The 24851-nt window shown below is 42.4% G+C and overlaps 1 protein-coding gene across 7 annotated transcripts in view; it reads right to left on the bottom strand.

The window, feature by feature from the left end:
* USP34 (ubiquitin specific peptidase 34) overlaps positions 1 to 24851 on the bottom strand; it is a 341601-nt gene that overhangs the window by 9387 nt on the left and 307363 nt on the right. For all 7 annotated transcript variants that reach the window (XM_085890368.1, XM_085890370.1, XM_085890369.1 and 4 more), the window contains 10 exons: positions 18708 to 18866; positions 16043 to 16200; positions 15118 to 15196; positions 12893 to 13019; positions 9405 to 9512; positions 6481 to 6585; positions 5117 to 5241; positions 4641 to 4764; positions 4337 to 4416; positions 3691 to 3825 (listed from right to left, as the gene is read on the bottom strand). In XM_085890368.1, the coding sequence (XP_085746494.1) occupies positions 3691 to 3825; positions 4337 to 4416; positions 4641 to 4764; positions 5117 to 5241; positions 6481 to 6585; positions 9405 to 9512; positions 12893 to 13019; positions 15118 to 15196; positions 16043 to 16200; positions 18708 to 18866 (1200 nt within the window). The remainder of the gene's footprint in view (positions 1 to 3690; positions 3826 to 4336; positions 4417 to 4640; positions 4765 to 5116; positions 5242 to 6480; positions 6586 to 9404; positions 9513 to 12892; positions 13020 to 15117; positions 15197 to 16042; positions 16201 to 18707; positions 18867 to 24851) is intronic.

The raw sequence follows: 24851 nt of genomic DNA, 5'->3' as shown, positions 1-24851 counted from the left end.
TAAGACTAATTTGGGTACGCTGATTTCAAAAATCATAACCGTTTTGATGTATCACGTCAGGATTTTCAGGAACAGAAGTATTCCCATTGCCTAGAAGTCAGGATTTCAATGAAATTTACATATGTCTTTAACATGTCTATTTCGTACAATTGTTGTTAACTTGTGTTATATTTCTTTCTTTCAGATAAAGATGAGTAGGCGTTCCTGTACCAATCATCCTGACAACTTCTGTTATGTCTGTGGTCGGTATACCAAAAAAGATCAACAGCGAAGTATATCTACAGCAGTGAAAATGAAGGCCGCCTACTTTCACTACTTTGGGTGTAAGGTGGGGGACCAAGAACAGAGCTGGGCACCACACATCTGCTGCACAAGCTGTCACACAACCTTGACTCAGTGGTTGGTGGGCAAGCGCGCGAGCATGCCATTTGCGGTGCCCATGATATGGCGTGAGCCGCAGAATCATCATGATGATTGTTATTTCTGCTGCACAAGCATCGCCGGCTTCAACAAGAAGAATAAAGGTCACATCAAGTACGCTGACTGCGTCTCTGCTCGTAAACCTGTGCCTCATGATGACGAGAACCCCGTTCCAACACCTCCAGCTGATCAGAACATAGCTGTAAGCAGTGGTGAAGAGGATGGTGATGATGAACCTTTTGAACCCGACACTCAAGAATCACACCTTCTGAACCAGGGAGACTTAAATGATCTTGTAAGAGATCTCTCGCTGTCAAAGGCGAAGGCAGAGCTGCTTGGATCAAGGCTGCAGCAGTGGAATCTACTTGAACCTAACACCAAGATATCCTTGTTCAGAGCACGTCACAGAGACATGGCTGAGTTCTTTGAGATGGAAGACACGATGACATTCTGCAGTGACATCAACGGTCTGTTGAAAGAACTTGGGTGTGATCACGATCCTGCAGACTGGCGCCTCTTCATCGACTCGGGGAAGAACAGCTTGAAGGCTGTTTTGCTCCACAATGGCAACGAGAAACCATCAGTCCCACTGGCTCACGCGTTCGGCATGACAGAGACCTATGAGACTATGCGGCAGCTGCTTGATTCCATCAAGTACAATGACTTCAACTGGCACATCTGCGGAGACTTGAAAGTGGTGGCGCTGTTGTTAGGGCTGCAGTCAGGCTACACGAAATACATGTGCTTCCTTTGTCTCTGGGATAGCAGAGACGACAAGAATCACTGGACGAAGAAAGATTGGGAAGAGCGAAAAGAGCATGTACCTGGTCGACACAACGTGAAGCATGTCGCCCATGTCGACCCAGCCAAGGTTTTCCTTCCACCACTCCACATAAAGCTCGGCTTGATGAAAAGTTTTGTACGGGCAATGGATCTGAATGGGCGTGGGTTTTTATATACCTCAAGGAAAAGTTTGGCAACACCTTGTCGGAGGCCAAGATCAAGGCTGGTGTCTTTGTTGGACCGCAAATCCGACAGATTATGAAGGACGAAACTTTTCCGACAACTCTAAACCCCAAAGAGCTGGCAGCGTGGAGGAGCTTCAAAGCTGTGACGGACAACTTCTTGGGGAACGAGCGCGCGGACAACTATGAAGAAATAGTGCAGCAGCTGCTGGAGTCCTTCAGGAAACTTGGCTCCAGGATGTCCCTGAAAATCCATTTCCTACACCAGCACCTGAACTTCTTCCCTGACAACTTGGGAGCAGTCTCGGACGAGCACGGCGAGCGATTCCACCAAGAGATTTCACTCATGGAGACGCGTTACCAAGGGCGGCACAACCCGAACATGATGGGCGATTTCTGCTGGTTCCTGCATCGTGAAACTGACATAGAGCAGCACAAACGCAAAGCCAAATGCCTAAATCATTTTTAATTACATTCTAGTGGAGTTTTTCTGTAATTTCTATAATTTTGAAGCATTCATGATGAAATAAATGAATAAATGAATTTTTGTAAATTTCATTGAAATCCTGACTTCTAGGCAATGGGAATATTTCTGTTACTGAAAATCCTGACGTGATACAGCAAAACGGTTGTGATTTTTGAAATCAGCGTACCCAAATTAGTCTAAATCACTTTACACATCTCCAGTAAAAAATTTTTGTTGTTCAGTGTTACATCTGGTGAAATGCGGGTTTAGATTTCGGGTATGTGTGTGTGGAGAATGTATTGAATATGAAAGCAGAATTGAACGATGCGGTGAAGAATCTCACATTTGTCTGCCTCGCATTGCTGGAAGTTATGAAGGCATTCGACTCAGCAAAATGAATCGCTATCTTTCATGCGAAAAGAAGATGGGCACCCCGGGCCCTATTTTAAACTATCTTCAACAATCGTACGAGGGACATGTGCTCTACTTCGCAGCTGAGGTTTGGCATGAAATCTGGGCATACGTGGTAATCAGGGTGACCCAATGTCCGGCACATTGTTTAATGATAATTTGGATGAGGCGATTATGAAGACTCAAACTGCAAAGCCTCATGGCATTAGGGAATGGTTGTGAGGAGAGACCTTCCTGGCACTCACCTTTGCCGATATCATCCTGGCATCTTCCACGGGTGTTGCTGTTGTATTCTTCTGAAGGGAATCTGCAGTTTGGTGAGGCTTGAAATGGACTGTAGTAATACTTTAGCCCCACTCCTGGATTCAGAATTAGGATGCAATCTGAGCATGCTTAAATTGATTTGATGAAGGCGCAAATAAATCTTCTCCACACTGGTACCATGTCAGCTCGAGGTTGGACACAGGCTGAGGCCCTGTGCCATGCGGGTTGTCAGGCATACAAAACATGTGTTTTTGGTCCTGTGCTGCCTGGGTTTGTCCACATTATGACATTTTGTACTTCATGTGTCAGCGTCTCAAATAATGCGGGTACTGGATCTCCAAATATCTTAGGATTCTGACTTCGGCCAGGATCCAAAAGCCAGAAATTGTTGCATGTAAATTGGATGATCTGGTGGTTTTGGATGTGCAAGTCATGCTTACACCTGGAAAGTGACAAATTATGACGCTCCAAGTATCACAGAGTGCGTCTGCGAGGCGAATGAGACTTAAACTCAGCCCAAGTTTTCGACGTTGATGCTCACTTGACGCAGTATGTGCTCTTGCTACATCAGCTGGGTTTATCCGTGTAAGACGTGGTCATAATTTCTATAAAGGTATTCGAGAACATGGCTTATACAGTACTTCGATAGTTTCAGCACACTAGGCTAAAAATCTTTCACCGAGAAGGGGCACGACGACGTCCTGAAGACCTGGAATTCTCTTGTTAATGGGGTGGTGGAAAACGATGAAGCTTCCATAAATAGTAAACTACAGTTATCTGGAAGTATTGCCTTTCTCCTCATTACCTATCCTAAAGGGTTGTTGCTATAGGCATGGTCAAATGCCTCATACAACTAGTGACCTTCATGAATGGAAGAAAGAGATAGGCACTGTACCTATCTACTATCCAGGAAAACAGCAGCCAAGGAAATGGGCTTGCAATAATTACCAGCAGGGAAAGAAGACCTTTTTGAGGTCCACTGTCTGTGTCCTCTTTGTCAACCAACACACGGTAAAGGAAATTTAAGTTTTGCACAACCAAGCTTACTGAACTTTTCCCTTGCATTTGTTGTCGCAGATCTCCCAAGTTACAAAATAATATAACTTGAGTGCAAGAGCAGCTCTTCATGACTAACGTGGACCTCCATCTATACCGAACAGAGACCTTGGACAGGAAGCAGACGAGGAAGTTGTAAATAGCAGGGCAGTTGAGGGAAGACCGCTCATCCATAAGGATGCATTCAATGAACTCGGCAAACACAGGCTCCTCACAGAGCAGGTCAATGCAAGGCTTCGTGGGCTGGATATAAACAAACAAACAAACAAACAAACAACAAAGTCCTTCGATTCTCAAGTGTGGGTTTCATTTTTTTTTTATCACCAGGTGTAAAAACTCAAAATGAAGACTTTTTAGTTTGTAACCATTATCAAAAACTATAAAATCCACAAAACCAACATTGCTACACTAAATGGTGCCGTGTGCTTTCCATTCACATTTTACATGCAAAACAAATTTACAATGCCATTGTGTCATCCTTAGACCGATTCAAGGTCAATGGAAAGTGTTTGGTGAGAGGACGGATGTGTTTACATGGGCACGGTGGAGAAAGATATGTGGATGTGCAAAGAGAGGAAAGGTAAGAGATGAGGAGTAGAAAAGTAATGTCATGCTTGGCATACCGTCACAAGCACAAGCCACCCAAAACATCTTAATTAAATGTATAAAAAAAAAAACAACAAAAAAAACCATGGAATCACCATTTAACAAAAATGCTTTTCACCTATCGGAAGTAGTAACTTATAACACTTACCTGGGAATGGTAAATCTCTGTCCATAGTTTGGGGAACAAGGTGAGGTGCAGCGGAACAGCTTCATATGCAACCAGCACACCTGAAAATAAATAAATAAATAAATGAAGTTAAAAAAAAAAAAAAGTTCGACTTCTGAAATTCCTTTGGACAATTATTATGCATTCATGATATTCCTGCTTCCCTATGTGGCATCCGAAAAGTGACCCCAAATGAGGGAAGAGGTGGGAAAATTCCAGAAATCAATCATGAAGCAACACCGCTCGACTGCTCTGGTGCCATGTCGACAATTTCACCGAAACTCACTGAGCTTTACGAGAGTCTCTGAAAACTTATCCTGGCTGAGAGCGACTCGGCACAGCATGTCGACAAAGTGGTGGTACGGCAACAGGTACTCAAGAAGCAATCTGTCGTAGAGCTCATCCCGACCCTGCACAAGGATGACAATCAAGAACAAATGCACAAATTAAAAAAGCGATACTTAATAAAAAAAAAAAAACCACAACTTAGTTATGAGAAAACTAATTTACCCACAATAGGCCGCTCCACATTTAAGTTTGCAGACACATCCACAAAGCCTTCTTCAGGCTCGACTTGAGTCCTCAACACAGACAGACACTGCATGCAAGTTCATGCCCCAATGATTGGGATGAACTTTAGTTTTTGCGCTATGTTTGTTGATAAAGCTGAACTATCCTACTTACCTTGCTCCCCGTTCTGTAAAAATACATATCGAAAGAAACACCGCTTATCATATTTTCTGCGAAGTCCCGCAATGTTACCTTGCTTGCTTCCACCATGCTGGGCAGCAGACACATGTTCAATTCTGGCCGTGGAGGACGGATCGTGTTTTTACTTCCCAACAGCTTCATGTTCTCTCGGCAAGGAAAGTAAGGCCCGACGGACACTGAGTAGAATGCAGGAAAGCAAGGGGAAAGGTCAGTAGGGGTGACAGCTCCTACCAATCAAAGTTCTGTATGAGAATTGGTAACAAGCATGCTGTAAGTCAGGCTTTTAGCCACAGTCATAAATCAAAAATCATTCAAACTAGAACGGCACTAGAAGAGGGCAGTCTCGCGTTGCATGCTTATTCTAACAAAAACATCATCGTTAACCGAACATGCTACTATGATGGCCCATATACCCGTATCATCCATGCATCCCATTATGTCACATACATTGCCATTATCCGTAGCTTTATTGATTATTAGGATATTTAACAACCACTTTTGTGTCGATTAAGGCCAAATTGTGTCAATGAAGGTGAATATGAAAACAATTTCAGAATATATTCCCCCTGGCTAGTCAATCATATGTATGAAGTTTCACATCAATCTGTTAAGCGGTTCTGGATGAGATTTTTAAAAAACGTTTTCATTTTCAATCCAATATGGCCGCAAGACCACGTGACCGATGACGTCAAATTTAATTCTTCACTCACATCGAGTTGTAGATCAGATACATGAAGTTTCAGATTTTTCGTACAAGGCTTTCGATTCAACCAATGATGGCTGGAATAACACTTCACCGATGACATCCTCATTATCACCCCAGAGACACCATGGGAAGTTGACGACATAGGATCGCCGCAAATGGAAATCGCCGATACCATTATCTCCGAAACCATGCAAGCTGTTTGAATTTTGTTTGCGGGAATCAAGCCGGGCATTAGCATGGATAATTTATCGCAAACCTGATACATCACAATGACGTAATATTCGTTTTTCTGACGTCATCATTAAGAGGACGAGGATCTTAGCTCATTTGAGCTTGTTTTTTCCTTTAATCCAATATGGTTTGCCATACCACGTGACCTATAATCATCAGAGTTATCAATAAAATATTCTTCATGCGGAGTCCATCCTTTGTTTAAAGTTTCGCATCGATCGGACAAGCAGTTGCAAAGAAAAACATTTTAAAAGCGAAAATATATGGATGTGGACGGACACACACACACACACACACACACACACACACACACACACACACACACACACACACACACACACACACACACACACACACACACACACACACACACACACACACACACACACACACAGGCGTTGGATTCGTCTCGTATCCCCTTCGGGCGAGACTAATGAGACACCTTGGACGAGCTCCTGAGGTGACAACGAAAACTCACTTGTTGTGCTACTCTGATGGAAGGCAAAGTGGTTGTGATGAAGAAAGGGAACCACACTCTGAAGGAATTCGTTCGGACAGAGCAGCAGCAGCTCTTTAAGAACGTCTATGTTGTAAGACAACACACATTAACATTGGGCAGCATTAGCATACAAAATCAAAACAGCAAAGTTTAAACTGCTACAACAAAGAATTATTCAACTGGATCCTGGGATATTGGCAGATTATCGATAAAGTGAATTTGAGTGGTGAAGCCAGCTGCTTCGAACAATTTAAACAGCAGCACAAGCAATACAAGGTTGAAGTCAATAAGTTCAAAATCCATCAAAACAACAAAGTTTAAAAGTTACAGATGAAAAATCTCTGTTAAAAAAAACAACAATTACAGAGAGTGGTGGTGTAATAAAGCTCTGGGCAAACGGCAGCACAAACAGTCCAAGAAAAACATCCGGAGTTTGAGATGGAGTTGGACTAACCTGAATTCAGCCAGAACCTCAATGGAATGATACTATAGACATAGTAGCCTTAAATGAAAACCCAAAAGATGGCAGGCTGTCTTCTTCTTTAACGAGCACAATTATTCCCATGTTCTTGTGGGGTTGGCCGGGGGAAGCTTGGCCCAAATCTTTCACGAACCGGTTGGCCAGGCCTGACGTTCAACTAAGGTGAGGGCAGGAATTAGCAATTTGCCCATGGTTCCAGCGATAACTCAGCGAGTCTTCACAAAGGACATCGTGGGATACCTAACATCCACCAACTAATGCCAGCAGACGGGACACCCAGTTTAACGTCCATCCGAGGCACGGCACACACATTGATGAATCACCCTGATTGATGACAGTTTATAGCTGGGTCAGGATTCAAACCCAGGCGAGACAGCTTGGAGGAGAATGCGCATACTTCCAGGCCATCCTGTCAGCCCCAAAATAAAGATGCAAGACTCGAGATTATGATAATACCAAAATACCAACAAAACCTTACTATCATGTACCAAAAATAAAAAATAAAGTTCGATTATTTATTTCTATAAATCACTCCATAGTGCCCAAGCCTTTGTAGCTACGTGAAAGGGAATATTAAATGATCCTCGATCACATTCCTTAAAGGGTGTCGGGAAGTGTTTTTGGCTCCCACAAAAAAAAAATAGAGCGGCAACACCGGGCATCCCTGCTAGTCCAATATAATAACACGCTTATTCTGTTTGTTTGTTTCTCTGTCTGTCTATCCGACCATTTCCTCTTAAACTACTCGACTCGGGATCATAAAAGCTATTTCATGATAAAAGGTCTTTGTCTGAAAAGTTCCGTTTATTTATATATATATATATATATATATATATATATATATATATATATATATATATATATATATATATATATATATATATATATATATATTTCTGTTTTCCATGACGAATGAGCTTCAATGTTGTTGTTTTTTGAAACCATTCAAGCGGACTTTATTTGCTATTTTTAGTGAAGAATCATGATATGATGGAATATCGTGAGATTGTGAATTAAACGTGTTTTTATTTTATTTTATTTACTCTAAACATTGGCCTTAACGAATGGAGACAGGAACAACGCAGGAATGTTTTAATCATTCGGGTATTCGCCTTTGAGCTCCTGTCATTTAAGACTATCATTTGTAACTATTTCAGGTCACATGTTTAACGTTAATGGGAAAATCATGTGATGCACATTTTTGAATTGAATTGCCAGTGAACGAAAAATTCCCATGTTTCGCGTGGACAATTAACAACAAAAAAAAAAAAGAATGAAATGAAATGATGGCCGAATGGCATCCTTCCACACCAAAGTTTCCTGTGTATCCTTGTGGAACGGTAAGAACGGGAAAAAGGGGGAGGGGAGGACAGAGAGTTGGAGGTGGGGGGGGGGCAGAGACGGGGATCGAATTAGGAGAGAGGGATTGAGGACTTGGTTGGGAGGAGGTGGGAGTGGAGGAGAGAGGGTGTTGCACACGATTTGGGGTTTGGAGAGTGGGGGGGGGGGGATGTGGTTGAGGAACTTGAAGTTATATTTTAAAATATGCGGAATTTCCGCAGTTCTCTGTTAGTTGTATTATAAAGTCCTTGACCTACAAGTGATATTTGTATGACCCTTACGTTAGCCATAGACACTATAGAAAAAAAGATCGATTTTGGCACATGAAATCAAAATGCGACTGTGGAAGCTGCAGAAAAAAATGAGTTAACAAGATTATACAAATAAAATGTGAATGGTACAGTAGGGTGAAGCATCAATGTGTGTTCAGTCCCTTGGATGGATGTTCTATCTGCTGGCATTAAGGATGGACGATAAAGATCCGACGATGGCCTTCGTGAAGAGTCAGTGAGTTAGTGTCCGCACCCGAAACAAATTACAAACTCCGACTCCAACCTACAGGTGGCACTGCATCAGTGGCACATCCGCGTCCCCAGCAAATGAGGCTACCTGCAACCTTGTGGTGCATATGAAAGAGGAAGAAAGTACAGCAAGGAGAACATGCCCAACAGTTGTGGAACTTGCTAAGTAACATGGCCACGGGGAATCCCCCAAAAAGAAATGCTATACAGTACAAACCAATACAAATTACATGATCAGGAATCCTGTACATTCAAACTGGCGTGAACACAAGAAAAAGACGTGTACACAAGCAAACAAGCAGAAATTCATCATTTACACTCCCCAACCCGAATAACATTCAAGCCTTCAGTTTCTCTGTTCAGTTCTGTTCCTTTTATGGTTTAAACTGTTGTTGGTATCTATTTCTCTGCTTTCCACAGTGTCCTAGCTCCTGAGTTCGGTTTTCTAGATCCTCCACATGCGGTGATACTGCACTCAAAAGAAAGGAACCAAGTTATCAGGCTGATCATGATTGCTGGCCCACAGTCATGAGCAGCAAGACAAATCAAAGATGGCTTACCGAGGCAGATGTTCCGGAGTTCAGGTGGGCTATACGAATTGAGTAGTGTAAGCAGCTTGTGTGCAACGTCCATTCGATCTTGCCACTGTATCAGAGCTTGTTTTACATCTACAAGAGAAAAATGTATCAAATAAACTATTAACAAAAGATCTTTCAGAGAGGTACTGTAAACAAATGTTTTTTTTAAAGAGAAATTATATTATATACCCAATCAATCTTCAACAGGAATACTGAATTGTAAGCAAATGCCTGCAAGTCAGGTTGTAAATAGGAAACGGCCAATTGGAGCACATTTTTTTCCCCTGGGGAAAGATAGTTTAAAGTGTGAGCGAACATTCATGCGTAATGCAAGCTCAGAAAACATCAAGATCTTTTTGTATTATTAACTTGAACTGCCAATATTTGCCAGAAAAAAAACAAAAACATCTGTCCAACCTCAAGACTGAACTTTCAAACTTGTCTCCCTCCTCTAAAACCTGGTGGCACCTTCTCAAGTCTGTCTTTGGTGAATGCTTCCCTTCCATTACTTCCCTCTCTTCAAATGGCAGCACCAAGCCGACTCCACTCATGAGAAGGCGGAATGCTTCAATTCTGTGTTTGCTTCAAAATCTTGATCCCAAACCCTCAATATATGAATCAATATGTTGATTTCCTGTATCTTCAATGTGAACTCCAGGTTTCGTTTATCTTATTCAATCCAAAATTGCCGCCGAGAAAGTTCAAATTTTTCACCTTTTGTTGCCTTGTAGCCTGGAATTAATTTGCATTAAATCAGACTTTTTCCACCTATATTTACACATCGTAACCCACAACTTCCAAGTAAAAAACAAATTCGACAAATTTCAGAAAATTAATTGAAAATACAAAAGTAGAAGTTTCTCTGGGCTCAAGGCAGGACACACACCTCTGTGGGATAAGGTTAGCATTTTGGGTTAGACTCCAAATAGGACCAGAAGACAGAAGACAGAAGACACACACACACAGAAGTGTGTCTGTGTGTGTGTCTGTGTGTGTGTATGTCTGTGACCGCTGTTTCTCGACAACCACTGGTCCGATCTAATTGAAACTTGCCAGCTATATTGCTGGGGACCTGAGTATGTGCCTTTTCAAGGTTTGATATTAATCGGACAAGTGATTCCCAAGTTATGGCCATTTATTTACCAAACCAATGACAGGACATGTTGCTTGGCATTTTGCATCCAGCGCGTTCCCCATTACGGGTTACAATGTACGGACTTCCGGATAGTGATGACTTACTGTATTCAAATAATTTCTCGATTTCTTATGCGCATTTATAGATAAACACAATGCCCCAATCCAGTCGTCGTTTACGAGCGCAAATGAATGGCCTGTGTGGTTGTTTGAAAGTTTTTATTTTTTTTGCAAGTACGGCCACGCACGTACGGGCACGCGAGAGCGAAGGAACGGCCTGCGTGGTTGTTGTTTCTGGCACGTGGTTTGAAAGTTTTTTTTTAATTTAATTTTTTTTTTTTGCACGAACGGCCACGCACGTACGGGCATGCAAGAGCGAAGGAACGGCATGTGTGGTTGTTGTTTCTGGCACGCGGTTCAAAGTTTTTTTTTTTGCATGTACGGCCACGCACGTATGGGCACGCACTAGTGGTTTTTAAATTTGATAACTGTCAGAATTTGTGAGCGACGTGATACGTGCATAGATTGGTTGTCTGGCTTTGCCCACCCCCACCCTTGGATATTTAGGGGGATATTGTGATAATTTTCATCACCCTTGAGAAAGGATAATGGATGCATGTGGCTTGTCACATGTTGTGAACCGAAATGTTTACCAATTGTTTGTTCAATTAAAGGTTGGAGAACTTACAATGGATTTGTTTGAGAGATAGAGTATATCATATATATATATATATATATATATATATATATATATATATATATATATATATATATATATATATATATATATATATATATATATATATATATATATATATATATATATATATATATATATATTTGCAGTTTTATAATTTGCATGCTGAGATTGAAACGCACACAGCACGTCGACTCTTTAGAATAGTTATTTCCATAATGAACATTAAGAAGAGCATCTTCCCTATCAGGGTTATTATGGAATTAAATGTGTTGGGCTGGGTAGTTAGCACCCCCTCTCAACCCGGTGGGATAACTGTGACATCAGCGCATGATGACGCGTGCCATAACTGTCGTCATCACATAGGGCGTGCCACTTCACAATAAGAGCACTTACAGTTGACTGGGGCAGCTCCAGCAGGGCAGAAATTTGATGAACTGACTTGTTGGAAAGGTGGCATCCGATTACCATACCACGTTGAAACTCACTGAGCTCTGGAGTACAGCCCATTCTTCTGCCAATGTTTGTCTATGGAGATTGCATGGCTGTGTAATTGATTTTATACACCTGTCAGCAATGGTTGTGACTGCAATAGCCAAATCCACGAATTAGAAGGGGTGTAGGTGTAGGACTACATTGGTGTAGGACTATGTCCAATGGGGATTGGGGGAGTGCTTGTCACACTCCACATGCTTCAATTTACCCACCGATCACATCATGTGCCTTCTGGTTGAATGGTTTGCATTAGCGGCAACAATCGTCTGGGTGGCAGACAAATGGTTGCTCTTTGCGGATTATGCGGTTTTACCGTGTGAGACATAATCCGTGGCGATGCTCACCATAACAGTCAGAAGGTGCGTCTGATAGCGTGCGCGTGTGTGACTGACTGACTCTCACACACACACACACACACACACACACACACACACACACACACACACACACACACACACACACACACACACACACACACACACACACACTGGCTCACTACGCTCGCCTCACCACATGTCGCTACAGTGTGCCGAACACCGCCACGTTATGAAAAACACCTCACTCCCCGCCATGGTATTAAAAACACCTCACTGCAACATAACCGCCATGTTATTAAAAACACCTCACCTCCGCGTAATTCAAAAGAGCTCCCGCTGTGCAATTCAGAACACTTCACCATGCGTCGCTATCGAGACAGGCTTGTTTTAACTGAGGATAAGTATGCGAGTTGCCGCGTTGTCATGATTTACACCAATCAGAATTTAAACATTTAATTTGCAAGTTAATTTGTAAAATTCATGATTTCACATTTTAATAACCAATTGAAGTGGAACATTCAAGCTTAAAAAAATAATTTCAAAAAAAAAATAACCTTAGGACATGGGACAGGTAGGTAAGACACATGGGATAGGTAGGAGCAGCCTGGAAGTTTGGTATAATTTCACAAAACTTTGAGGAAGTAGTTCAGTGACAACACAGGACAAGATATTTAACATTTTCTCACATTGTTTCCACCAGTTGATATGAAGTCCAATTCAAGAGTCATTGTCCCAGGAAAAGGATGCTCAGCTAACGTGAACACCACCAAAGTGCTGCTATTTACAGCCATTCGAGTCAGGTTTCCCGAGCCTACCAATGCACACACCTTTTCGCTGCAGAGTTGGCTGAGTTGATCGCAAGACCGAGAGGAAAATGGACAGCAATTCCACGAGGTCTCCTGTGACATGGCAGGCCGTCGCTTCGTGGTACATCATGTGGAGAGTGTTGAACGACTATAAATGGGACAAACCAAGAACAAACGCTCATGTTCAAGTTGATGATGATATAAATGTGCTAAAGCATCAAAAGTAGAAGTTAACACTACCAAGCAGACATAAATGGAAGGTTGGAAATACCAACCTTCAAATCTGTGCAGATCCATTAGACTTTCTAAAATATAAACGAGAAAGCATCTGAAAATGCGAAGCCCGTCCGCTTTGTATTCGAACTTCTTCTGTATGCTAAACATGACAAAACCATAAAAAAAAAAAATACCAAAAGGTTGACAGTTTTAGGCGACTTTGACCTTTTGACCTCAAGGATAATCAGCTTCAGTGATCCACTATACAAACCTTGCTCAAATTTCAAGTCAATCAGATGGAAACTGACGATTTTGTGACCTTGACCTCAAAACAATCGGCTTCTTGCATTTTATTGGTGAACCGATTTTGTGACCTGATATGCAAGTTCTTAAAATTTCAGGTCAATCGGATGAAAATGGACGATTTTATGCAAACTTGACCTTTGACCTTTTGATTAAAAAAAAAAAACCCAAAAAACAATCGGCTTCTAGCTTTTGATTGGTGAACCAATCCAGTGACCCAATATGCAACTTCTTAAAATTTCAGGTCAACTGGATGGACATTGATGATTTTGTGTGATGCTGATCTTTGATCATTTGACCTTTTGACCAAATGATTTGTCTTCTCCATATTCTCATAATCAAGTTTGGTGAAAACTTGATGACAAAAGCTCAAATGGTCATAAAGTTAAGGCATGGATAGACACAGACACGCACACACAGAAATTATTGCAAAGTCAGCGGGAAACGGGCTAACAAGGTAACGGAATCCATAATTGTTGAAAAAAGTTTTTTTCTCCTATCCTCGGGAAGGTCTGATGAGCAGTTTTCATTTCGTTCTTGTCAGTTAAATTTATCCTCCTTTCTTAATTTGTGGAGAGAGAGATCATGGAGCAGAAACAGGAGGTAAAAGGGATTATCTCAGACACATCTCGAGCCATCGACACCTCTGGCATTTAAGGCCCACTCCAAATACGGCATGTAGACTCTTTCTGCACACTTGCAAACAACAGGTCGTTCTTGATCTGATCTTCTCCTGCACTTCCACCAGTGGAGGTCGGGGTACTTCGACGGCATTGCGCTTGGTCCAGTGATCTTTTTGTTCTACATTAACAAACTCTACAAAACCCTGGAAAACCCTCTTTTTCTTTTCACCGATGATTCATTATGATCGATTACTCAGGTGGATAGAATAGCTCAGAGGTAGCATACTTACCTTTGAGCTGTCTGGATTTAATTCCTGAATCGACAAAAACTCTCATCTTCGTGCTTTGTGGGCAGGGCTGCTGCATCAGTGAGCGCACCTTTATTTGAGTGGGCGTTAAGGTTGGTGGGTGTCCTGTCTGCAAGTATTCATTGGTAGATGTCAAAGATCCTTGGTTGCCTTTCAATAAGAGCAGGTCATTGCATGCCACCACTCTGGCAAAAATCCAAATTAATGTCCCAATATGCTGTGGCACAGCCGTACCGCAATAATGACGCAATTTGTGGACAGAATTCATAATGAAATCCGGGTACAATGTACATTGGCAAGATGTGGTGCTCAAAGCAATGATAAATTGGCAGCACATGCTTCAAATGGACCTGACCGATGGAAAAATCAGAAGCTGGAGGAACACCCACAACACAATTTTTAAACAAGTCTCACATCTTGACCTTGTTCATCAGGCAGGAAAGACACGTCAATGCATCTCTGTATACTTCTGTATTCGATCTTTGGAAGAGTAGGCCATTGCTCCAGTGTGCTTCAAGAATACAGCTCACTGCCACCTCATAGTCTTTTATGACTACAATCTCATTTGCTGTCAATAACCCTCCTTATAGATCATGTTTGGATGTACGTCCAACGATCTATCCAATGCTCTACTCAGCTCCTGTTTTGTTTGTAAAGCATTTATCCTGTCATTATATTTTTTCCAGAAACCTCAAATCTGTACTTACACAACAGATGGCAACAACGATGGCAAGGGCTTTGAGCTCTAAAGTTTCAAACTAAGCCGTTAATGAAAATCAAAAGTGCATTTATTTACCTCCGTCATGAGCAGCAGTCCTCGATTAAGGACCACCAGCAAGCGATCTTCATCAGTCTCCAGCAGGATGCGGAAAGCACTGCATGATTGGGAGAGAGGAAGTGGAGTTGCAAATGTCACAATTGTACGAGTACGTGGGTGAACAGAACTCAGTGTTGTTGGTGAATGTTTGTTTCTCTACCAGGACGAAAGAGAACCAAGCTATGAGCTGGTCATACATAATGCTTTGAGATGACCAGCAAGCATCCAGAACCTTCTGGACTGTGCTTTGAGACATTTATGAAATACTCAAATAATTTGGTTTGCAATTTGGTTAAAAAAAATAAAACAGAAGAAAATACAAATCAGTAAATAAAGTTTGTAAGTCAATTAATCCCAATTATTTTTTTGTACGATTGATAAGTGGTGCATGGTTATAGAAAGCAGTTTAAACAAAATGTAAATCAGCACTGTCAAAAGCATTTTCCTGAAAGATGTATTTTCATTTTGCTCATCTCAATTGGCGATCAAATTATTTGGCCTCGTTATCTTCCTCCAGCCAAACTTCCCTTTGGCTCCTCTTTTTTTTTTCCTCCCACATTCGACAAACCCCCCTCCTCAGATGATTCTTTAATCAGCATACTATTGCCCTCCCCCTTCCCTTTCTGTGCACATTCCCTTGGTGGCTGTAGTCGTTAATTTATTGATAAACTTTGCATCTTCCAAGCACCTGATACAAGTTGAGTACCCATCGAAGAGCAATTGCTGAATTCTAAAGCACCTTCTCAGTTGTGTGTAATACTCTCGAGTTTCATCACTCCCCATTTCAGCCTCTTCTTGCCAGCAAACAATTTCAATTTTCCTTAATTATTTTGTACACCAATATGCAAGGATAATTGCTTTATCCATCCTGCATGTGAAGCATTTCTCCACTTTGTGAACAAACCTGATAAGTGTTGGCCAACAGGAACGGCCGTCCAGGCAGCGCAGATAGCTACTGATGGTAGTTTTCTTGAACTGCTGGATGTCGTGCAGCTCCCCATCAGTCATGGCCGGGCGTTTGGCCACGAAAAGCTGCATCAGTGAAAACAGCTCTTCCACAGCCTGGAGGTGCATATGGTGAGGGGGTAGGTTACTGGATGATGTTTGGAGTTTGTGAAGGGATGAACAATTTAATATTGGTGGAAGGACAAAATGGTAAGCTGCTGTTTAGGTCATATGAAAAATGCAAAACATGATTTGGCTGCGTGAGAACAAATTCACATTAAAAAAAAAGGTTGGAATTAAATTCACAAATCTGTCGAGGGCGTTGATCGCTATTTAAAAGTTGGGGGAGGGAGGCATGTGAGTACATAGAGTGAAGCCAATATGGCATGGGGTTTGAGAGGTGAGCCTCAGAAAATTTCTGAGCATTTTATGACTGCTTGTGCTACCTTTTCTGGGCAAATTATTTTAGGGGGAAGGGGTAGGGGTCAACTTTATTTTGTGTACCGTACAGTCAAAAAACTAAAGAAAAAGGAACCAAAAAAAATCCAATGAAGTGAGCAAGTGGTGAGAACAGCAGCTGTACGTCGCAAATGACACTCCAAGCTGATAACGTTTTTCCAACATGGAAAAAGCACATACAACATTAGATACCCTCCATATCTTTTGCAGTCGAGCCAAAAGCAACATTACAGACTGAAAATAATGGCTGAAAATGTTTTGTCTTCTAAGTTATGATAGACCCTTAATCCCCCAGGCAAGTTTGTTTGAGATTGGATAATGAACGACCATATGCATCAACCAAAGACAGACAACAAATTACGTATTTTAGGATCATGATGATAATGAAGATTAAGGTGAAGAAGAAGAAGGTGAAGAAGAAGAAGGTGAAGAAGAAGAAGGTGAAGAAGAAGAAGGTGAAGAAGATGAAGAAGAAGATGAAGAAGAAGATGAAGAAGAAGAAGAAGAAGAAGATTAAGATGAAGAAGAAGATGAAGATGAAGAAGAAGATGAAGAAGATTAAGATGAAGAAGAAGAAGATGATGAAAATGAAGATGAAGAAGATGAAGAAGATGAAGATGAAGAAGAAGAAGCAGAAGAAGAAGAAAAAGATGAAGATGATGATGATGATGATGAATAAGCCCTCGAGTGTTGTCAACTGGTGCTCTCAAGTGCAGGTCTGAGTGTGCTATGGAGTGGTACGTGATGTGGAGCGGTTGCGGTTGAATATAATCAATTATGTTTGGGTCGTACTGCATTGAGGTAAACAATGTTCCCAAAATGCATAGAATAGATTAATATTCCACTCGCTAAACAATTAATCACTCAATTAAACTTTTCACAAAACGTGTTAAATCAATTGCAAGGAACACTGCTTCGTGATCCTTTGCGACGACACAGAATTTTGTGTTTTTCAACCCCAAAAAGTGGGGCGAAGGGATAATCGATATGCTGTCACCCCTGTTCCAAAAAGTGTGGGGGTTGGGGTGGGGAAATCCCCCCCACCCCCACCGATTGATGCCCAAGGTTGGTTGTATTAGGGGAGGGTGGTTTGTTGGAAGCAGGTGCTGTGAAATAAAGGGGGCACTGAAACCACTTTTTATGTATTTATGTTATTTGTGCATCAAAGTGGAATAAAACAAACAAACGTTGCACATTACAATAACAAGGAAGTGTGAACAGTGTATTGTAGCCAAAGAGGTATGGACAGCGACTGTGACTGAGAAATCAGCCGACCGTTAAGGGTTTGGATGTTTTGGCTCAGTTTTCAGAAGCAGAAAGACAGAAATGACGGCATTTGCAAATTCAAGCACCAATTGCTCAAACATTTAAAAGCTTTATATTGTGTTTGGGTTTCCATTTACTCATTGTGGTGTCGTGCTCATTTGAACATGACACCACAATATAACATTCGGCTGTGACGGGACCTTTCATACCATGTTGATCAAGTTTTACAGTCGAATATCCTGTAATATATCGACTTTTTACTAGATAACTAAATGCAAAACATAACGAGATGCGCATCACACGTGTTGCCTAAAAGGGATGCATCATGACTGAGATAGCGAAAGCAAGACAAATTGTGTATTGTTTATTCACAAGGTAACGAGGGTAAACCCATTCGATTGTTTTGGTCGATTTTTGCTTCCTTGTGCAAGTTTAATTCTCAGTAGGGACCATGTGATATGGCAATGTCATCTTCTGATCCTGTGCACATACGTGTCCGACAATCTTCCTCAGTCGTGTCGTCGTCATTGAATGTCCAACCACATTGGCTCCGAGACCCCCGGGGAAACGACATCGACTGCCCCACTACCTTACAATCATGAAAGGTTGATGACAAAGCTTAATCCGGATAATAATTTTCAACCAAGGATTTATTTGTTCTATATTCTAAAATGGAAACCCAGACTGACATTCAACAACTATCTACTGTGCCCCTTTAAAAGACTGCACGTACAAATTACATTAAAACTTTAACAACAGTAAGAAAGGAAACCAGATTTCAAAAAATAACAACAATCACAAAGAGTGAATTGCAAAATGTGACAAATAAATCAGGGTAACAAAGGAAACAGCACAGTTGGAGCAATCATAACACAGTAATGGACATTTTTTTTTTTTACCGTCGGGTACTGGCTGGCATGGGGAGTCAGATTCTTGAAGGCCCACTGAATGTTCTGGTGGGAAGCCAGCTGGCGGGTGAAGCTGGGGGATTGAAGGCAACAGAGCCGTAAAAGGCCGTAGTAGGCGGGTAGCATGGCACGGTTGAACAGCACGACATCCTGGAGAAGACGGGAAAATGAACGTGACAATTAAAACAAAGAAGCCACCAGGTGATAATGTGTAATTCTCACACCATTGGTTGTCGATTTCGCACCACACACTAACCCTAACAGCTTGACAATTTTGAGAAAGTCAATCTAACGTGCTTACGATTCAGAAGGAAAGTGTAATGGTTAACACTTTAAAAAAAAAGGGCACTGTGACCATAATTATCAAATGCTTCACCTTACTTATGTTGCACAAAGCAAAGTGCATACCTCCGCCAGGTGGAACAATTTATGTTTTGTATCCCACTGACAGGCCAGATCTGCTGACCTCACCCCATATCAAATTGGCTTGTTCTTGTCATCTAACAAACTCATTTATCAAGTTTTGTCATAAAATGTCCACAACTTTTTGAAATATCATGCCATATGTCGGTTTTGGCCCGATCTCATAATTGTGAAGGAATCATATAAATATGTATTTTTAAATGATCATATTTGCATCCGGATTTGAATTTTCACCAAAATTGAACCGATTCGTCCTTGTCACACACCAATCCTTTTCACCAAGTTTCATCCGAATCCGTCTATAACTTTTTGAGATATGCTCACAAACAGGGATGAAAACATAACCTCCGTTCACCTACAAAAATGTCTGAAATACATTTTCCACCGGTCATACTATAAATACCGCCCAGAGACAAACACCGCCCGGGACATCCAGAGACAAACACCACCTGGACGTGTCCGGAGACAAACTCCCGTCCAGACATAAATACCGCCCAGACACGTTTGGAGACAAACACCGCCGAGACGCATCTGGAGCCAGGCTATCTGGAGACGAACACTGCTTGGACGCGTCCAGAGACGAACGCTGCTTGGACGTGTCCGGAGGCAAACACTGCTTGGACGCGTCCAGAGAAAAACAATGCTTGGACGCATCCAGAGACGAACACTGCTTGGACGCGTCCGGAGACGAACACTGCTTGGACGCATCCGGAGACAAACACTGCTTGGACGTGTCCGGAGACAAACACTGCTTGGACGCGTCTGGAGATAAACACTGCTTGGACGCATCCAGAGACAGGCTATCCAGAGACAAACACCGCCCGGACGTGGCCGGAGACAAACTCCCGTCCGGAGACAAACATCGTCCAAACATAACCACCGTCCAGATACATCCAGAGACAGCGACAGAGACATTGACAGACAGACAGAGAGAGAGTGAGTGAGTGAGTGAGAGTGAGAGTGGAGTTAGCAGAGAGAATACGTTATGCTATATTAACTGGCGTTCTTTATTAACTTTATTAACTAGCGTTTAATTAAAAGTTCTGGTGTGCCCTTCCAAACGTGACGCACATCGACCTGAGACTACCATTAAACGCAGGATCATGCAACCAAAGAGTGATTGAATCGGGAGGACAAACCACCTGTCATTTATAAAATAAATTGCAGCAACTGCGCACAACCCACGACACTGGAGAGACTTTCAAAGAGACTAAAAACAAGGCTACGTGAACACCAGTTAGCCATACGTAGAAAGGATCTGCTCTCCCAGGTCGTAATGCACAGCATCAGACAAGACCATCAATTCATGTTCACTGAGGCTGAGGTGATTGGACAAGCAAACAACCAAATGTCCAGACAGCTGTAAGAGGCCTGGTATTCAAATGACAATTGAATTAAGAGACCGATTTACATCCGGCGTATCAAGCATTAAGCCACCAGCTCAAACATCCATAAACACGCTACACGTGCTAATCACCCTGATCACTTTCACAGAACACATCACGGAAGCAATTGAGAGTAATTAGTTAATTGATAAAGTGACATCAATCCAGGTGTTATCAATCAGGATGATCAATCTCTCAACGTTATGTATAAATGGCGCCGTATGTGTTTTTTTTTAATCCTGTCTCTGAGGTCATGGATGGGCTCGAGTGAGAGCTTGAAACGTTAGACTTTTAAAACTTTCGTCCCAGTGACCGATCTTATTTTATCTTCAAATATATATATATATATATATATATATATATATATATATATATATATATATATATATATATATATATATATATATATATATATATATGCATATATACATCTGTGTATGTGCGCCAGCAATCCATGTGTCGATTCATCAAAGTGGAGCTCTAATTATTGTGTGTATTCCTCATGAGATTGTTTGAAAGGTTCTTTGTAGGGCAGTTACGGTGACCTCTATCCTAACTCCGATGATTCCAACGATAGCGATGTGGAGAATAGCAAAAGCTCTTGGTCTTGCAAGGTCTGAAAAACACACACACACACACACACACACACACACACACACACACACACACACACACACACACACACACACACACACACACACACACACACACACACACACACACACACACACCACCAAGAGAAGCACTCGGGTCACTCTCAAACGCGCAGTCCTGAGGCCACCGAGCATAGATAACTCCGCACGTGCGCTACCGGGTTGCAAGATAAACCATGAATGCCGATTAGTACCGCCAATCCTGGCAGGGTTTCACCACTTCGCGTGGGTATCTTAGCTGTGGATGGCCGCACCAAGGAGGGTCTCGTGTCCTCGATGCGTACTCGAGTTAAATTACCATTTTAGGTGCAGCCGAGCGGAAGTTCCGAGTAGGTACCGGCTGACGAGAGCAAATCACCTGGGGTAGAACTTCTCAGATAGCACGACGTGCAGACTGTGCTCGAGTTAGACCAATGGAGGAAAATATGCGACGAACTGGGTAAATTTACAACACAAGCAAGTTTATTTATAACGCTAGGGCGATGAAAGGCATGTGTACAATTAGCAAACAATGGGTTTTAGTACACAGGAATATGTACAGCTGAGGAAAGCAAGGACTGATGAGGTGCGGCAAAAGAAAATATACATATATCTAAAAGAGAACACACAGGGCAGAGCTAAACCATTATAAAACTCACACTATCTTAACTTGTATTAACATGACAGGTGCCATCAGAATCATATCCGAGGAGATTGAATAGCAAGACGGATGAGAAAAAGTTGGAGGTGGTTGTGACCTCTTTTTACCCCTCAGCCCGAATTGGCTAAGGGGTATTGTCGTCATAGGCATTGTCTGGGCGTCCGTCCGGGCGGGCATCCGTCTGTCAACTTTTGGTTTCCGTCAATTTCGAGGAGAACGCCTTGTCCGATTAAATCCATTTTTGCAGGGTATGTTGGGGTTGAGTAGAGGAAGGTTCCTTTCGAAAATGGGCGCGCCGCGATTTTCAATGTGGCCTCCATGGCAGCCATCTTGAAATTGGTTTCCGTCGATTTCGAGGAGAACACCTTGTCCGATTAAATCCATTTTTGCAGGGTGTGTAGGGGTTGAGTAGAGGAAGGTTCCTTTCCAAAATGGGCGCGCTGCGATTTTCAATGTGGCCTCCATGGCAGCCATCTTGAAATTGGTTTCTGTCGATTTCGAGGAGAATGCCTTGTAACCGGGTGGGATCAACGGACCTGCGCAAACACAGTGGCTGAGGAAGGTCAAAGGGGAGAGGAAAGCTGAATGTGCCTAATGATGCGTAGTTGGAGGAGGTACGATGAGGGATGCGGTGAAATGTGGGGAGGAAGGTGTAAAGATGCGTGTCAGGGGGTTTTGGAAACAAAGGAAAGAACGTGTGGGAAGATAGATTAACGGTGAGTGTAAAGAGGTCTGTGCGTGTAAATGCTATTCCAGTCTGGTTATCTCAAACTGCATTGGTCTGGCGTCTGACTTTCTGCTTGTTCTGCACTCCGCTCTGTTGGCTCAGTTCCGCTCTGCTCCATTCCACTCGTTTGTTGCTCACCACACCGTGGCCCCAAGAACAAGAACGCTTAGCCAGAGAACCGAGCGCTCCTTTATAATCCCCCGGCGGGGGCAGAGCTTGGGACCAGAACAGGCGGAGCGATGGGTATTCCTCCAGCGCCCTCATTGGTGTACGGACGATTACCCTGAAATGCCCTCACTTGCCCTGAACTCTGCCACACGATCCATCTGAGGTAAACATGGCACCGAGTATTTGGTTGCGCTCTCCAGCCACGAACATGCGGCAGACACCCAATGAGGGCCGTAATTGAGTGGAACGTTGGGGCTATCCATACGATTGAACAAAGTCTTGTGCACTCTTGCGCTTCAGGCTCGATGGCAGAACATCCAGACCCATGTATCTACAATGGTACGGGCTGCTCCCTTATTCCCTATTGGTCCGAAAAGGCGGTTTTGGCGTCGGTGGTGATGGCGGTGGTTGAGCGATAGCAGTGGTGGTGTCACAGTGAGCATATTGGTGAGCTTTCTGCATGATGATCTGTGGTGGTGGTGGTGGTGCTCGTTCGTTGTGGCATCAAGGGTGAGTGTAGGCGAGCTTGAGTTGGGGTTTTAGTAGAGTAAATTTGTGGTTTGACCCCCAAAAAATTGATACAAAAGGTTTTTCAACGGTTTTGGGTAGGTTTTGACCTCCAAAATAACATACTAAAAATCTACTCAAATCCACTTCCCGGAAAGGGCCTATTTTCAAGATGACATCCAAAATGGCCACCGTGGGCTTAGATTTCCATAGAATGTGCAATAGCTGGCCTACATTTGTGATTTTTGTGTCAATTTCTATGTTTTGGAGGTCAACAAATCCAATGAAACCATTTTCAAAGCTGATCAGTGATGGGAAAAACCTTAAATCCAAGATGGCGTCCAAAATGGCCCTCAAAATGGCTGCCATGGGCATAAAATTGCTACTAAATTGTCAATAAATACCGTACATGTGTGATATATGTGTTGATTTCTATGTGTTGGCGGTCAACAAATCCACTGATATCATTTTCAAAGTTGATCAGTGATGGAAAAGCCTTAAATTCAAGATGGCGTCCAAAATTGCCCTCCAAAATGGCTGCCATGGGCATAAATTTGCTACTAAATTGTCAATAAATGCTGTGCTTGTGTGATGTATGTGTCGATTTCTATGTTTTGGAGGTCAACAAATCACCTGATATCATTTTCAGAGTTGACTAGTGATGGTAAGGCCTTAAATCCAAGATGGCGTCCAAAATGCCCCCCCCCCCCAAATGGCCACCATGGGCGTGTACTTGTTTTAAAACAGGCAATAAATGGACTACATTTGTAGTGTTTGTGTTTATTCCTATGTTTTGGAGGTCTACCTGAAATATTTTGGAGGTCACCATGCCCAATCCTTCAAATAGTGTCTACCTGAAAAGTTGTCCCGTGTGTAGTGATCAGAATTAATTGACCATCTTGTGCATAACATAAATAAAAATATGCTTTGGTAATTTAGAAAGTAATAAATTAATCGGCTCTCACAATGATCACCATTTCCTCTAGAACGTACTTTCAATTAAAATGCCTTCAAGTTAGGGTAAATTGAAAACATCAACGAAAGTTCGTTCATTGAAGTAGCATTTACCATAGATAAACTATGCTTCCTCTTCGTCCTCCGATACTGTCTTGTTGAAAGGATTTTCGCAGGTATCAAGTTGACAGGGTCCGCAGACGCTGTGGCATGGCAGACCGTATCCCCTACAGCTACAGTGACTTGTTCTACAGCCAGTTGTGCAGTTGCATCGGATCATCTTCAACAACTTTTCTGGAGCAGCGACCTTGTCCGACATGACTGGAACTAGTTTATTGTCCTCCAGTTTCCAACGCCAGTCTGTTGCCTTCAAGTTTCCGTTCCTCCCCATCCAGACCATAATCTGATAGTATACCCTCAGAGAGTGAAACCTTGTTGAAGACGCTGTTGGTGGCAGACGTTCTGGGGTGACAAACGACTTAGCTGAAGCCAGTTTCTTCACAAAGACATTATATCGCAACTTGGCGAGGGAATCACAGGGATGTCCTCCAAATAATACTTTCATGGCATTGTTGCCGTTTTCCACGACCATGTCTCTTGTTTGGTTGGGAACAAGGAAGGTGTTTGCACAAGTCTTGATTGCTGAATCCCCCTTTGCCAGTTTCTGAAATGCTGACT

This window comes from Eptatretus burgeri, chromosome 7, assembly GCF_056783735.1.
Source record: "Eptatretus burgeri isolate ZD-2024b chromosome 7, Ebu_testis_v1, whole genome shotgun sequence".
Taxonomy (NCBI): Eukaryota; Metazoa; Chordata; class Myxini; order Myxiniformes; family Myxinidae; genus Eptatretus; species Eptatretus burgeri.
The sequence above is the reverse complement of the archived record's forward strand: the minus strand, read 5'-3'. Positions and strand labels throughout refer to the sequence as shown.